Source organism: Hyperolius riggenbachi, chromosome 12 (genome assembly GCF_040937935.1).
Source record: "Hyperolius riggenbachi isolate aHypRig1 chromosome 12, aHypRig1.pri, whole genome shotgun sequence".
NCBI lineage: Eukaryota > Metazoa > Chordata > Amphibia > Anura > Hyperoliidae > Hyperolius > Hyperolius riggenbachi.
In genome coordinates, this window is record NC_090657.1 from 175,383,381 (window position 1) to 175,399,212 (window position 15,832).

A 15,832-nucleotide genomic window follows, 5' to 3' on the forward strand; every position below is an offset into this window, starting at 1 on the left:
AATCACCGTTTTGCAGTTAAAGGGGGTTCTTTCGCGAAAAAAGTAGGCAGTTAAAAAATGTGACAGATGACAGGTTTTGGGCCAGTCCATCTTTTTAAGGGGGATTCTCAGGGCTTTCTTTGTTTTCAACAGCATTTCCTGAACAGCAGTTTAACTGCCAACATAGTAAGATACCAGCCAGCCTCCCTACTCACTTGCACACTATTTTGTCAGTTAGACTTTGCAACTGCTGTTCAGGAAATGCTGTTGAAAACAAAGAAAACCCCGAGAACCCCCCTTAAAAAGATGGACTGGCCCAAAACCTGTCATCTGTCACATTTTTTAACTGCCTACTTTTTTCGCGAAAGAACCCCTTTAAATAACTTCTGCAGTTTGGCTTATGTAGGTTAGCTATTGATAAATAACGTTAGTGTGTGCCGTTTTTCTTCTTTTTTCCCTGTGCGCCATCATTATGCAGTACTAACGATAAATAGCGATAAGTGTCTCTTTTTAATGCGGCGCCATTTTTATGCATAGGCGCTGTGCGCCATTCACTGATCCGCCCCTCCCTCCCTTGTGCCTTTTCTGTTTTCTCCATTGTGAACTTCCCCTTCCTCCAACCTATATCTCTTTCTGTCTCTCTGTCCCTCATCACTTGCTTTCTCTGAGGTTGTTTCTCGTCCCTCATTTTCCCCATCTGTTATATCATATTGTTATACAGCAGGATGTACATAGATAAGCTGTGAAGCAGCACCACCCTCTGGATGCCTACGGTTACTGCACCTTATCAGCCTAATTTTTTTTTATAAATCTTGAAAGTTTTTTTTGTTTTGTTTTTTTTCTCCTAAAATTTGTAGACCTGAGCTCATAGACAAAAATGCTCCTTTTCCCTGGCTGAGTGTTAAGTCAGAATAAATGGGACCCAGTATCCTGCAGAGACAAGATTATCCATTTAGGGCCACCTTAGAGAAATACGTGACTCTCTGGATAGATTCTGGTCATAGAGAAATGTGGCTGTTTTGGAATCTTCTGATCCATTTGCTGGAGTTGGTTTGGGGAACAATCTGGCTGCTCTGTTTATGAATTTACACACACAACAAAGTAAGAGCGCTTCCAAGCAGCACCTTCCTTAGGAATGGCCTGCAGAAGCCTGTTAGCAAATTAGAGGCACATAATATGCATTTAAACTGCAGTACCAAATGATGCAAGGGCTGAACTGACCCCAACAACCCCTCAAGGTTAAGGGACACCCTCAACTACACGTAATAGGTTGAATTCTAGTATTAATAAAAAAAAAAAAAATTGAATGAAATTTACCTGATGCGCTATTTGCATAATTTTGTATTTAGTTGCACTAATGGAAGATGTTTGCTTCCAAAAATGGTTTTCATGCAAAGGCATTCTGTACTGGACCCTTTCACCACGATGAGGTCCACTCCAGTCGAAAAGGGCCCTACCACTAATCTGTGACTTGGAAGCCAACTTACCAGTGGGATTTCATCATAAATACACAGAAGTGTGCAATAGAGGTGGGGCCCTGGGCACTCACACCACTTGGGAATCCACTCTGCAACCCACACCCCAGGAGGGGTAGGAGCAGCGCTGACAGCCCCCCTGAAATGCTCTCACAACCTGGAGGAACCGTCTACAGCTACCCCCACCACTAAGATTACCCTCAAACCTCCTCCCCAAGTCACATATGAGGACTGTCTGCTTTGCTCCTGCCCCTCCTGGGATGTTTTGGGGAGGAAGTTTGTGGGTAATCTCCTTAGTTGTTGGTGTAGCTGTGGATGGTCCCCCTAGGTTGTGAGAGCATTTTGGGGGGCTGTCTGCGCTGCTCCTGCCCCTCCTGGCTTTTGGTTTGCAGAGCGGGGTCCCAGGCTGTGTGAGTGCCCAAGGCCCCGGCCTGTATTGCGCACCTCTGTGTTTACTGTTTATGAATTTCATAGGCTGGTAGTCATTGTATCTAATGTGTGTGTATCTATTGATTTTTCTTTCAGTCGTCTTGGAGGTTCTACGCCACCAACCTGTCACGCATGGACCTGCACTCCACCTGGCACTACTACGAGCGTAGCGTGGCTGTGCCCATGTACAGGTAGCTGAGGGGGAGGCGGTGTGCGTAACATCACTACTCTGACATCACTCCCCCAGAATTCCATTCTCCTCCCCGCCCATCGCTCTACCATGCTTCCATTGCTTGAGAATTTTCAGTTTGATTTATTTTAATTTGAATTCCATGTTTGATTTCCTTGTTATTATTGCATTAATTTTTATTCTTTTTGTTTGTTTTTGTTTTGTTTTTTGCCCCCTTTTCGTTTTTATCTTCTCATTCAACCCCGTCACTCCCTCCCATTACTCGTAGTGTATTGTTGTTCCATATCAGCCTATGAAGACGGCCAGACCCCTCGGGGACTTTAGGTAACTATAAGTTACTGTGTGTGCGCGCTGTGTATGGATATGGGTGTGTGTGTGCACGTGCTGGTTATGGGTGTGTGTGTGTGTGTGTGTGTGTGTGTGTGTGTGTGTGTGTGTGTGTGTGTGTGTGTGTGTGTGTGTGTGTGTGTGTGTGTGTGTGTGTGTGTGTGTGTGTGTGTGTGTGTGTGTGTGTGTGTGTGTGTGTGTGTGTGTGTGTGTGTGTGTGTGTGTGTGTGTGTGTGTGTGTGTGTGTGTGCGCGCGCGCGCATGGGTGTGTGTGCGCGCGCGCGCGCGCATGGGTGTGTGTGCGCGCGCGCGCTGTGCATGGGTGTGTGTGTGCGCGTGCTGTGTATGGGGGTGTGTGTGCGCGTGCTGTGTATGGGTGTGTGTGTGCGCGTGCTGTGTATGGGTGTGTGTGTGCGCGTGCTGTGTATGGGTGTGTGTGTGCGTGTGCTGTGTATGGGTGTGTGTGTGCACGTGCTGTGTATGGGTGTGTGTGTGCGTGTGCGCGCGCGTGCTGTGTATGGGTGTGTGTGTGTGCGCGCGCGTGCTGTGTATGGGTGTGTGTGTGTGCGCGCGCGTGCTGTGTATGGGTGTGTGTGTGTGCGCGCGCGTGCTGTGTATGGGTGTGTGTGTGTGTGCGCGTGCTGTGTATGGGTGTGTGTGTGTGCGCGCGTGCTGTGTATGGGTGTGTGTGTGCGCTGGGTGTGTGTATGAGTGTGTGTGTGCGCGTGCTGTGTATGGGTGTGTGTGTGCACGTGCTGTGTATGGGTATGGGTGTGTGTGTGCGCGTGCTGTGTGTGTGTGTGTGTGCGCGTTCTGTGTGTGTGTGTGTGTGTGCGCGCGCGTTCTGTGTATGTGTGTGTGCGTGTGCTGTGTATGGGTGTGTGTGTGCGTGTGCTGTGTATGGGTGTGTGTGTGCGTGTGCTGTGTATGGGTGTGTGTGTGCGCGTGCTGTGTATGGGTGTGTGTGTGTGCGCGTGCTGTGTATGGGTGTGTGTGTGCGCGTGCTGTGTATGGGTGTGTGTGTGTGTGTGTGCACGTGCTGTGTGTGTGTGCGCGTGCTGTGTATTGGTGTGTGTGTGTGTGTGTGCGCGTGCTGTGTATTGGTGTGTGTGTGTGTGTGTGCAAGTGCTGTGTATGGGTGTGTGTGTGTGTGCGCGCGCGTGCATGCAGTGTATGGGTGTGTGTGTGTGCACGTGCTGTGTGTGTGTGTGTGTGTGCGCGTGCTGTGTATTGGTGTGTGTGTGTGTGTGTGTGTGCGCGTGCTGTGTATTGGTGTGTGTGTGTGCACGTGCTGTGTATGGGTGTGTGTGTGTGTGTGTGCGCGCGTGCATGCAGTGTATGGGTGTGTGTGTGTGTGTGTGTGTGTGTGTGTGTGTGTGTGTGTGTGTGTGTGTGTGTGTGTGCGTGCTGTGTATGGGTGTGTGTGTGCGCGTGCTGTGTATTGGTGTGTGTGTGTGTGTGTGTGTGTGTGTGTGTGCGTGCGCGTGCTGTGTATGGGTGTGTATGTGTGTGTGCGCGTGCTGTGTATGGGTGTGTATGTGTGTGTGCGCGCGTGCTGTGTATGGGTGTGTGTGTGCGCGCGTGCTGTGTATGGGTGTGTGTGTGTGCGCGTGCTGTGTATGGGGGTGTGTGTGTGTGTGCGCGTGCTGTGTATGGGTGTGTGTGTGTGTGTGTGCGCGCGTGTGCTGTGTATGGGTGTGTGTGTGCGTGCGCGCATGTGCTGTGTGTGTGTGTGTGCGGACGCACACTGTGTATGGGTGTTTTTGTGTATGCGCGTATAGGTGTGTTTGTGTGCGCGAGCTGTGTATGGGTGTGTTTGTGTGCGCGAGCTGTGTATGGGCGTGTTTGTGTGCGCGAGCTGTGTATGGGTGTGTTTGTGTATGCCCGTATGGGTGTGTTTGTGTGCGCGAGCTGTGTGTGGGTGCGTTTGTGTGCGTGCGCTGTGTGTGGGTGTGTTTGTGTGCATGCGCTGTGTATGGGTGTGTGTGTGTGTGCGCGCGAGAGCTGTGTATGGGTGTGTTTGTTTGCCCGTATGGGTGTGTTTGTGTGCACGAGCTGTGTATGGCTGTGTTTGTGTGCTGTGTGTGGGTGTGTGCGCGAGAGCTGTGTATGGGTGTGTGTGCGCGTTTGTGTGTTCACACGCACTGTATATAGGTTTGTGTATGTGTGTGTGCACATGTGCTGTGTATGGGTGTGTGTGTGCGTGTGCTGTGTATGGGTGTGTGTGTGCGTGTGCTGTGTATGGGTGTGTGTGTGCACGTGCTGTGTGTGTGTGTGTGTGTGTGTGTGTGTGTGTGTGTGTGTGTGTGTGTGTGTGTGTGTGTGTGTGCGCGCGCGGTGTATGGGTGTGTGTGTGCGCGCGTGCTGTGTATGGGTGTGTGTGTGCGCGCGTGCTGTGTATGGGTGTGTGTGTGTGCGCGCGTGCTGTGTATGGGTGTGTGTGTGTGCGCGTGCTGTGTATGGGTGTGTGTGTGCACGTGCTGTGTATGGGTATGGGTGTGTGTGTGCGCGTGCTGTGTGTGTGTGTGTGTGCGCGTTGTGTATGTGTGTGTGCGCGTTCTGTGTATGTGTGTGTGCGCGTTCTGTGTATGGGTGTGTGTGTGCGTGTGCTGTGTATGGGTGTGTGTGTGTGTGCGCGTGCTGTGTATGGGTGTGTGTGTGTGCGCGTGCTGTGTATGGGTGTGTGTGTGCGCGTGCTGTGTATGGGTGTGTGTGTGTGCACGTGCTGTGTGTGTGTGTGTGCGCGTGCTGTGTATTGGTGTGTGTGTGTGTGTGCGCGTGCTGTGTATTGGTGTGTGTGTGTGTGTGTGTGTGCACGTGCTGTGTATGGGTGTGTGTGTGTGTGTGCGCGCGTGCAGTGTATGGGTGTGTGTGTGTGTGTGTGTGTGTGTGCGTGCTGTGTATGGGTGTGTGTGTGCGCGTGCTGTGTATTGGGTGTGTGTGTGTGTGTGTGTGTGTGTGTGTGTGTGTGTGTGTGTGTGTGTGTGTGTGTGTGCGTGCGCGTGCTGTGTATGGGTGTGTATGTGTGTGTGCGCGTGCTGTGTATGGGTGTGTATGTGTGTGTGCGCGCGTGCTGTGTATGGGTGTGTGTGTGTGCGCCTGCTGTGTATGGGTGTGTGTGTGTGTGCGCGTGCTGTGTATGGGTGTGTGTGTGTGTGTGTGCGCGTGTGCTGTGTATGGGTGTGTGTGTGTGTGCGGACGCACACTGTGTATGGGTGTTTTTGTGTATGCGCGTATAGGTGTGTTTGTGTGCGCGAGCTGTGTATGGGTGTGTTTGTGTGCGCGAGCTGTGTATGGGTGTGTTTGTGTATGCCCGTATGGGTGTGTTTGTGTGCGCGAGCTGTGTGTGGGTGCGTTTGTGTGCGTGCGCTGTGTGTGGGTGTGTTTGTGTGCATGCGCTGTGTATGGGTGTGTGTGTGTGCGCGCGAGAGCTGTGTATGGGTGTGTTTGTATGCCCGTATGGGTGTGTTTGTGTGCACGAGCTGTGTATGGCTGTGTTTGTGTGCTGTGTGTGGGTGTGTGCGCGAGAGCTGTGTATGGGTGTGTGTGCGCGTTTGTGTGTTCACACGCACTGTATATAGGTTTGTGTATGTGTGTGTGCACATGAGCTGTGTATGGGTGTGTTTGTGTATGCCCGTATGGGTGTGTTTGTGTATGCCCGTATGGGTGTGTTTGTGTGCGCGAGAGCTGTGTATGGGTGTGTGTGTGTGTGTGTGTGTGTGTGTGTGTGTGCGCACATGAGCTGTGTGTGTGTGTCTTTGTGTGTATGCGCAAGCGTGCGGTTTGTGTGCAGGCGCTGTGTGTGTGTCTATATGTCTGTGTATAAGTGGTCCATTGGAGTAAGCGAGCCGCACTTCTGTGCTGTCTGGGATTTTCCCAGACAGAAGCGTGCGTTTCCATATAGCCTATGGTTTAAATGCTTCCACCCCGGGCTTCAGCCAGACCACAGCAGTCCATCGGAGCCGACACTGCATAATCAACTCCCGATGTCCGTTTGTGGACTGGCTGCAGATGGGAACTCAGTACTGGAGGTAGAAGAGATCAGTACACACTGCAGTTAGTTTATTATCAGTACAGGTACAGAGTAACAACTTATACTGTACATACTGGAGGTAGCAGGGATTGGTACACGCTGCAGGTAGTTTACTATCCGTACAGGCACAGTAACAGTTTATACTGTACATACTGGAGATAGTAAGCTAGCTGCAGTGTGTGCTGACCTCTGCTGTCAGTAAAGTGTGTGTGTGTGTGTGTGTGTGTGTGTGTGTGTGTGTGTGTGTGTGTGTGTGTGTGTGTGTGTGTGTGTGTGTGTGTGTGTGTGTGTGCTTGTTGTTTTGTGTGCGCGCAAGAATGCGCCTTGCGTATGCTTGTAGGGTTATATGCATTTCCAGGTGTTTCCTTGAGTGTATGTAAATATGTTTGTATGGGCTTGCACATAAGTATAATTTGTAATTTTTATGTTTTCTTTTTAAAATGACAGTTTCTGAGCCACTTTTTTATACTGTATATGTGTTGTTCATTATTTTATTTTTTTACTTGAATGTAGTACTTATATTTTGCCTCTAGAGCTTTTTTTTTTTTGTGTGTATGTGTAAATGAGTTCATTCATGAACATGCTGCTTTTTGTAGATTATACAGTGGCTGTAGCTTTCTTATCCCATGCTATGAGACAGTATTGCATTAACATGGTTTATTCAGTAACACCTACTGCCTGAAGCTACAGACTTCTTGACTTTATCCTCAGGCCTGTTGGCGTTTTAGTATCCCCGGCATGTTTGCTCTCTCCCCACCCCTGAATTAAACACCTCCAGAGAATTCCTGACTTTACTTTTGCTTCTTTCCCCTCCTCCTTTTTCTCCTCCCTCCCCACACTTTGCATTTTGACGAGCAGCTCTCAAACGTATGGGGCGTCCAGGTATGGCACAGATATATGTGGAGCTTGGTGTCTTCTGCCCCTTTTCCTGGCATTTTGGTGTTGTTCCCTCGCCATTGTGATGTTGTGTGCGCACAGGAACTGTGAGGGCACCTGACCATCTGGCGGTGCTACTGTGCGATTGTCAAGTATGATTATATGGTGGTGTCCAATCAGCAAGATGCTCCTCCTCCACGCATGCCGACTGGATAGAAGAGCCTGTCCGTCTCTCCGCTTGTGTGACATGCCTACATGTTGCCTGGACACCCTAGAGGCCATTTTGTGCTCTGAGGCAAGATCTATTCTGGTGTAAAACTAGCCAAAACGTCTTCATTTTTGATGGTGTTAGGAGGAGTTAAAACTTCTGTTAGAATTATTACTTCTGTTTGTGCTTCCATTCAGAATATTTACCTGTTTCTTGTGGTGTTACTAGGACAGGGATTAGGGATACATTACTCAAGATAACTCCGAGTAAGTTTCCAGTATCTGTCCACTAAGCTTTTGAAAGCGAAAGCTGAAAATCCAGCCGCATCCCAATACTAGCAAATAAATTAATCTTCTGCTCGCCAGAATCTACAGTTACCATACTATGGTAAAGAAATTAGACCATGGCTGTGGTAGGGATATTGGACCCTGGCTATGGTAGGAATATTATACTATGGCTATGGTAGTGCTATTAGACCTTGACTATGGTAGAGATATTGGACTGTGACTATGGTAGGGATTGGGATATTGGACCATGACTATGGCAGAGATATTGGACCATGACTATGGCAGAGATATTGGACCATGACTATGGCAGAGATATTGGACCATGACTATGGCAGAGATATTGGACCATGACTATGGCAGAGATATTGGACCATGACTATGGTAGAGATATTGGACCATGACTATGGCAGAGATATTGGACCATGACTATGGTAGAGATATTGGACCATGACTATGGTAGAGATATTGGACCATGACTATGGTAGAGATATTGGACCATGACTGTGGCAGTGATATCAGACCATGACTGTGGCAGTGATATCAGACCATGATTATGGTAGGGATATCGGATCATGTCTATGGTGGGGACATTGGACTATGGCTCTGGTAGGGATATTGTGCCATGACTCTAGTAGGCTCATTGGACCATGACTCTGGTAGGCTCATTGGACCATGACTCTGGTAGGCTCATTGGACCATGACTCTGGTCGGCTCATTGGACCATGACTCTGGTCGGCTCATTGGACCATGACTCTGGTCGGCTCATTGGACCATGACTCTGGTCGGCTCATTGGACCATGACTCTGGTCGGCTCATTGGACCATGACTCTGGTCGGCTCATTGGACCATGACTCTGGTCGGCTCATTGGACCATGACTCTGGTCGGCTCATTGGACCATGACTCTGGTCGGCTCATTGGACCATGACTCTGGTCGGCTCATTGGACCATGACTCTGGTCGGCTCATTGGACCATGACTCTGGTCGGCTCATTGGACCATGACTCTGGTCGGCTCATTGGACCATGACTCTGGTCGGCTCATTGGACCATGACTCTGGTCGGCTCATTGGACCATGACTCTGGTCGGCTCATTGGACCATGACTCTGGTCGGCTCATTGGACCATGACTCTGGTCGGCTCATTGGACCATGACTCTGGTCGGCTCATTGGACCATGACTCTGGTCGGCTCATTGGACCATGACTCTGGTCGGCTCATTGGACCATGACTCTGGCAGTGGTATTGGATTGTGAGAGTAAAAGATGTCTACATGAATTATACAGTACACTGTAAAGCTTTGTGGAATCTGTCATTGTGTAGTGCATATCATAATAATCTTTTCAACTTGTACTGAAAAGTTGAAACTGGTTTTAATTCTTCCTGATTCGTTTCCAATTTAGAATGACACGTTTTGTCTAGCCTTACACCGTAACATCAGTTTATCAGGAGGTAGTCCATGAGATGCTAATGAGTTTGAGTTAATGTAGATTGGTCCGTTTCCATACAGCATAAATTTGCCTGATATTAGCATCAACTCTGCAGCATTAGCATCTCTTTGACCATCTCTATTAGGAGCCATCCACATATTAAAGGAAACCTGAATTGAGAGAAATATGAACTTGGCCATTGCTGTAAAAATGCCAATAATATTGCCTCATTGTTTTAAAAAAATTGTTACTGCCTCATAAAGACTGTATACTCCCTTCCATTTTCTTTTTTTTTTAATGATTTATCTTACTTTTTCCGATTTTTGTTTTTGAAGGATTTACTGGTTTTACCTTCTTTTTTTTTTCTGGGTCTGGCGGTGTTCTTGTAGCTATGGATACACAGAAAGTAGACCTATCTATCCGAGTTTAAAGTGAACCTGGGGTGAAAATAATCGGATGCGCTAAACAGTGGTATTTAGTCTCCTCCTCCTAAAAATAACTTTTTTTTATAAAATGTTCCACGGTTGTATTTGCTCTCTGCTTAGTGCTAGCCTATTAAGTGTCTCTAAATGAAAATGCATACACTATTGAACTTTTTCTATCCCCTCCTGCTTTTAGAAATTGTATTGTACCAGAAAAAGTTTTATGGCTGTAATTTTTTTTTATCAGTGATGTTTACTATATTCCCGACACGGTACCGACAAGACAGAAGCTGTCACTTGCATGCCTAGAAATTAACTCTTTCAGGCAGCAAAATAAAACAAGTAAAACAGCCTGGTTATTAATGTTTTGTACTGTACATACACATGTTTATCTCATCATGTCACATGTCACCCTGGGTACACTATAAAACTCCAGTCCCCAAAGCCAATAGGTCAGCTTGAAAGCCAGACGGTTTCTTTTATAAAGAAAACAAGATGGCAGCCTCTATATTTGTCTTAATTCAGGTTAAACTGGTTCCCCCTGAACCAATAGCTTGCCTTCTGTTGGTTAGTCAACAAAATGGCTATCGGGGAGATGTAAGCCAATGGCCGGTGAGAATGCGGTTTCCGTGAGGTACCAATGGCTTTGCTCAGGCCCAATATTTCTATCCCAACCTCATCTTCACATTTCGAAAAAAAGATGACTGAATATTGCTTGATCTTGGCGTCTTTCCTTATTGCTCGCTTGGTTACTTGAGTTGTTCTGTGGTTGTGTTGTAATTAACCCCATTTTACCGCTTGTCTTTGTGGCCTGCTGGTTCTGGTTTAACCCCTCTTGAAATGGCATTTCTCTTCTGACATTCTTGGATATGCTGCATCATCTTCACCGAATATGTTTCTCCACATTTCTGCTTAGAAACAAAATGGCTTTCCCCGCCATCTTTCACGTAGGTCAGGATCATGAAAAGACATATATTATGTATATTTCCAAACCCTAGGCCCTCAGCCAGTTCATTCAGTTAGATTTGAATTCGTTTCTGCTGAAATATTGACCTCCGTACTCCATAAGAAAAAGGCAAATTAGTGGCCATCAACCTAGTCCTCATGGGATTTGAGAAGTGAGGTTTTAATGGCATATTTCTTAATATTTTTCTTAGGTTGATCCCACCGCTCAATCAACTGGATCTTCTCCGGAACCTGAAGAGCAAATCGGGACTGACATTCAGGTCAGATGTTGGGTTGAGTTTGGGAAGGGGTGAGGGGAACTGAAATTCCGAATAATAGAGGACAATTCACTGTGAAAGGGGGTCATTTGAAATTATAGCCATATTGTCGGCTGTGGTTCAGAATTGCTTTGTTAGGAATGATCAATGGTATGCAAATACTTCCGAGTTTATGTAAATTTTTATTCCAATGTATGCAGCTTGAACATAAACCAGTCAAGTCCCACCCAGGTTTAAATTGATTGGTCCATTTTCAAGCTGTATATATTTGCAGAAAAATTGACATACATTTTCATAAACTCTGAAATATTTGTATCCCTTTGATCATCCCTACTTTAAAGTATAACTTAATTTTTCCTTAGAGAGATATAACATTGAAGACATTTTAGCAAGAGCATGTTTGTTGCCCAAATAACAACCCAAGACTGATTGGATTGCTGAATAATCTGCATCCCGTGGAAGTGTGCCCCCTTATGTCCTGTATAATGAATGACCTGTTGCAATAAAACTTGAGACACAAATAGGGTGACAAAGGATTTTTAATAAATTGACATGGTGATCCGTGGCGCTCTACAGAGTACAGTACAGACAATGGTGCAAAGCAGCTAATTTGGGCCCCTGCAGCACCCGATAAATTGCGTCTATTGGTGGCACCGATATCAGGGCAGGGCAGGTGGTAAAGGCAACCAAGCACCTATTTTTCATAGCAACCCACTAGAATATGCTCTGCTGCCTTCTCCAGGGAGACCCACAGCTGACTCAGTATCCATCAAGCTCTCACAGGCCGAGATATTCCTTCAATGTGAGGACATATAGCATGCATTGTGACGTCCAGGTACATGCAATAGTGCCGCAGGCACTTCAGTCAGCTGCTGGTCTTCCTGGAGAAGATGGAAGAGCACTTGCTAGGGAGCAGCGTGCTGCCCCCCCACCACCCCAGATCCTCCAGGTGCTTCCTGTGTCCTTCTGAAGACCACCATGGCTGCCCGGGACCCTCCTGAAGAGGACAACCCCATTCCTCTTCATGTACGGGTATGGCCATGCCTACGCAGTTGCACAGAGTTGCTTGTGCATGATGAGGAGCGTGGTCGCCATCATAAATACAAGCTCTTGTCTGATTTCCTTCCGGGTCCTTCGGTCGAAGTAGGTGGCGTCCTTCGGCTCACCCTGCGCCCAGCTCACTGGCGGCGTACTAATACACACGCCCATGGGGCATCAACAGTGGTGGCCAGGAGGACATGGGGAACCTCTGCAAGATTAGGCAGGTATCTCTTCGTTCGCCTTAGAGTTACATCGGATATGCTTTAAAGTGTGCCAGAGCTGAGTAATAAAGTTGTATACATACCTGGGCCTCCTCCAGCCCCATGTGCACAGATCGCTCCCATGCCGCCATCCTTGGCCTTCTGTATTGCTGGTACCGGGTCCCGTAACTGCGGCCAGTCTCAGTCAGTCTGATGCAAGAGACTTGCACTCTCTACGTATCTCTCCAGCAGCCGCCAGAGATACGTAGAGAGCGCACTTCTCTTGCACAGACTGACCACAGCTGGAGGAAGTTACGGGACCCTGTGCCAGCGCTGCAGAAGGCTGAGGATGGTGGCTAGGGAACTATCCGTGTGTATGGGGCTGGAGGAGGCCCAGGTATGTATACAACTTTAATTATTACTCAGCTCTGGTTTCCTTTAAAGCAACTCTTATTTGGTGCAGTTGGGGATGAGTTGTGGTTCCATCTTGTTTGTGAATTATTCCCGCTATGTTGTGTGTTTTTGTTTGTAAAGTATATTGTCAGCCATCTGATTTAAGATATGAAAATTAGGACACGCTCTCAGTCCTCCGAACACAGTTCAGTTCCTCAGCTAAGGCAACTTCACCACACAGACAAACCTCTTCTCTTGTCACGTATGACCATTACAAAAACAGCCATTTTTTATCTTATTTTTTTGCAAGTTTTCGCATCGGAAAAAAAAATAATTTCCGTTGACCATATTGTGAAAATACAATGTATTTTCGCAAATATATTCTCGAAATTGAAAATAGCATTTTTGATGCGAAAATAACTTTGGCGAAAATTTGCAAGCAATGCTGTTGACTACAGAAAAAAATAAAAAAGATTGGGATATCAACTAGATGTAATTTGACCAGTGTATGGCTGCCTTTTAGTTCTATGCAGTGCCGTTGCACAAAGATTTCCGACTATTCTCCCAGTTTCCACGGTTTGCCAATTATCTTTCCATGTATGGGTAAATCTGACGACTCCTGGTCAGGGGAACATAAACAGTAACTTGATCAAGTTCCAACGAAAGTAACGTACGTCCACACCTGTAATTGAGATTGCTAATCGGGGATCGGTATCCAATCCCTGGGCAACGTTGCTGGGCCAGCCAGTACATGATGACACATACTTTAGCTATGGGCGGTCGGGCAAAGGGACAGTGTCATGCGACAGGCAAGGGGAGTGGTGTCGTCAAACAAGTTTCCCACCGATTGAGTGAGTAGACCCATTGGGCGGATTGCTCGTGGGTTAGCGTTCGTGATTGCCATACACAAAGTTGATTGTCGGCTGAGGAGGCCAATAACGACCGCCTCAGCTGACTTTAACCAGAAGTGTGTATGAACCTTGACACTTCTAAATGATAAAAATAATTACAAAATATGTAAAGAACAAGAAAAATCTGGATAGAACCCCTTTATAGTAAACTTTAAAGAGACTCCGAGCAGTGCAGAAACTATGGAAAGATGCATATCATTTTAAAGCTCTCTTGCTCCTCTTTCCAATGATATATAAACCGCTGCCCTACGCCTTTTAGTTTTCGCTATTTTCGCGATTGAAATTGCCGCAGCCGCGAAAATAGAGAAAACTAAAAGGCGTAGGGTGACGATTTAGGTGTCGCGAGAAAGAGGAGAAAGAGAGCTTTAGAATGATATCCATCTTTCCATAGTTACTTGTATTACACAGGGCAACTTTTTCTTAAAGTCAGCAGCTCCATTCTGCTGAATGGAGCTGCTGACACTGGGGAAAGTGTCGTCCTGTGTAAGTAACTATGGAAAGATGGATATCATTTTAAAGCTCTCTTTCTCCTCTTTCTGGCGACACCTAAATCGTTACCCTACGCCTTTTAGTTTTCTCTATTTTCGGGATTGAAATCATGGCCGCGGCAATTTCAATCGCGAAAATAGCGAAAACTAAAAGGCGTAGGGCAGCGGTTTATATATCACTGGAAAGAGGAGCAAGAGAGCTTTAAAATGATATTCATCTTTCCATAGTTTCTGCACTGCTCGGAGTACCTTTAAGGGACCTGGCCAAGTCGTTTACTATGTCAGAATTGGTCATACATTTTAAATTCATACAGGTGCATGGTCAGGCCCTGAGGACTGAGTTTCCTATAGCCAGAGGCTTACTATATCAGAGTTTACTATAACAAGATTCTCATGTATACTTACCTCAGTACAGAGAAGCCCCTGGATAGTCCATGGGCTTCCCTAAACGTCTGGCAGCCTCCCGCTTCACCTAGCTCTGGGTCAAATCTTCTTCAACAAGCGCTTGAGGAACATCTCCTCGTAGCAGTGCACCTGAAGATCTAAAATGTAAATAGACTAATCGGTCCATTTCCCACCTGCGTGGATTTGCGGTAACATTCACATCATTCTGCATCCGCATGGAATTATTTGCATATCTCAAGCCAAGTACATGGAGCAAAAATATCAACGCAACACTTTCGGTTTTGCTCCCATTTTTGCATGAGCTGAACTCAAAGAACTGAAGCATTTTCAACATACACAAAAGACCCATTACTTTCAATTATTGTCCACAAATCTGTCTAAAGGTAGCCGCACATCTAGCGATGATGGGCAGATTCGACCAAGAGACAAATCTCTCTCTATTTAAATCTTATTAGAGAGAGAGATCTATTGACTGCCCATACACTGCAAGCCGATTCCCAATCAATTTCATGCTGAAATCGACCTGGAATCGGCCTTGTGATGCCGCATCCGGCCTCCTCGCTGACGATATCCCCCTGCTGCCTAGTGCATGTTATACATTATCTGTCCACAACCTCTGCTTGTCCTACTCTGTTCTACATACATGTGAGCCACACGGTTCCTAGTAATGTGGCTGTGTGTATGACATCACGCACGCCCTTACTAGACATCCATGTGGAGTGCGCCCAGAGCCTGCAGGGACAAGTGAGGCGGCGAAAAGGTAATGTATAACATACACTAGGCACTGGGGAAGGGTGGGGGCATGTAACATTAGAGGGGTAGCGCGGGGGATTTCATTGCGGTCGATCATCCCGAAAGTGCATGCTGTTACCGCCACGCACCCGATCGTGCAAGTCGGCCCTATATCTTGCAGCATGTGTGATTGACTTATGCGACCAATTTCGTCCTGAACACTCCTTCCACTTGGTGGCACTGATTTTCTTCTAATTCCATTATAATAATCGAATCGGATGGTCGATTGGCCACCAAGTCGTCTGATGTATGGCCACATTAAATCTGTGTTAGTGAGCACTTCTCCTTTGCTGAGATAATCCGTCCCATCTTACTGGTGTAGCAAATCAAGGTGCTGATTAGACACCATGAATATTGCACAGGTTCGCCTAAAGGTGCCGTCTGATTTCATGCCCAATTGTTGTTCAAACCAGACGTTTAAACGACTTGTGGTTCAGACTCCTTGTACACACAGACGACAAAAACGTTTCAAATGCTAATTACAGCTAATTTACAAGTCGTTTGACTGGCCAATGGACTTGCTAGAACAATGGACTTGATCAAATGACTGATCAAACGACTTGTTGTTTGTATGTTCTTTAGTGTCAAACTAATAGACTTTCAAACAACAAGTCGTTTGTTGTTCAAACGACAGTTAGGTCCATACATGTGTACAGTTAGTCCAACAGGTCCGCCAAGCGGATCAGTCAAAACTGCTGCTATCAGTCTAATGGTTGTTCGTACACATA

At 46.9% G+C, this 15,832-nt stretch overlaps 1 protein-coding gene across 4 annotated transcripts in view; it reads left to right on the forward strand.

Moving 5' to 3' along the window:
• Positions 1-15,832, forward strand: part of KCNQ2 (potassium voltage-gated channel subfamily Q member 2) — a 183,771-nt gene that overhangs the window by 98,201 nt on the left and 69,738 nt on the right. For 3 of the 4 annotated variants that reach the window (XM_068263700.1, XM_068263696.1, XM_068263697.1), the window contains exons 8-10: positions 1,980-2,074; positions 7,292-7,315; positions 10,809-10,877. In XM_068263700.1, the coding sequence (XP_068119801.1) occupies positions 1,980-2,074; positions 7,292-7,315; positions 10,809-10,877 (188 nt within the window). The remainder of the gene's footprint in view (positions 1-1,979; positions 2,075-7,291; positions 7,316-10,808; positions 10,878-15,832) is intronic. The other variant, XM_068263699.1, reaches the window with a different exon arrangement.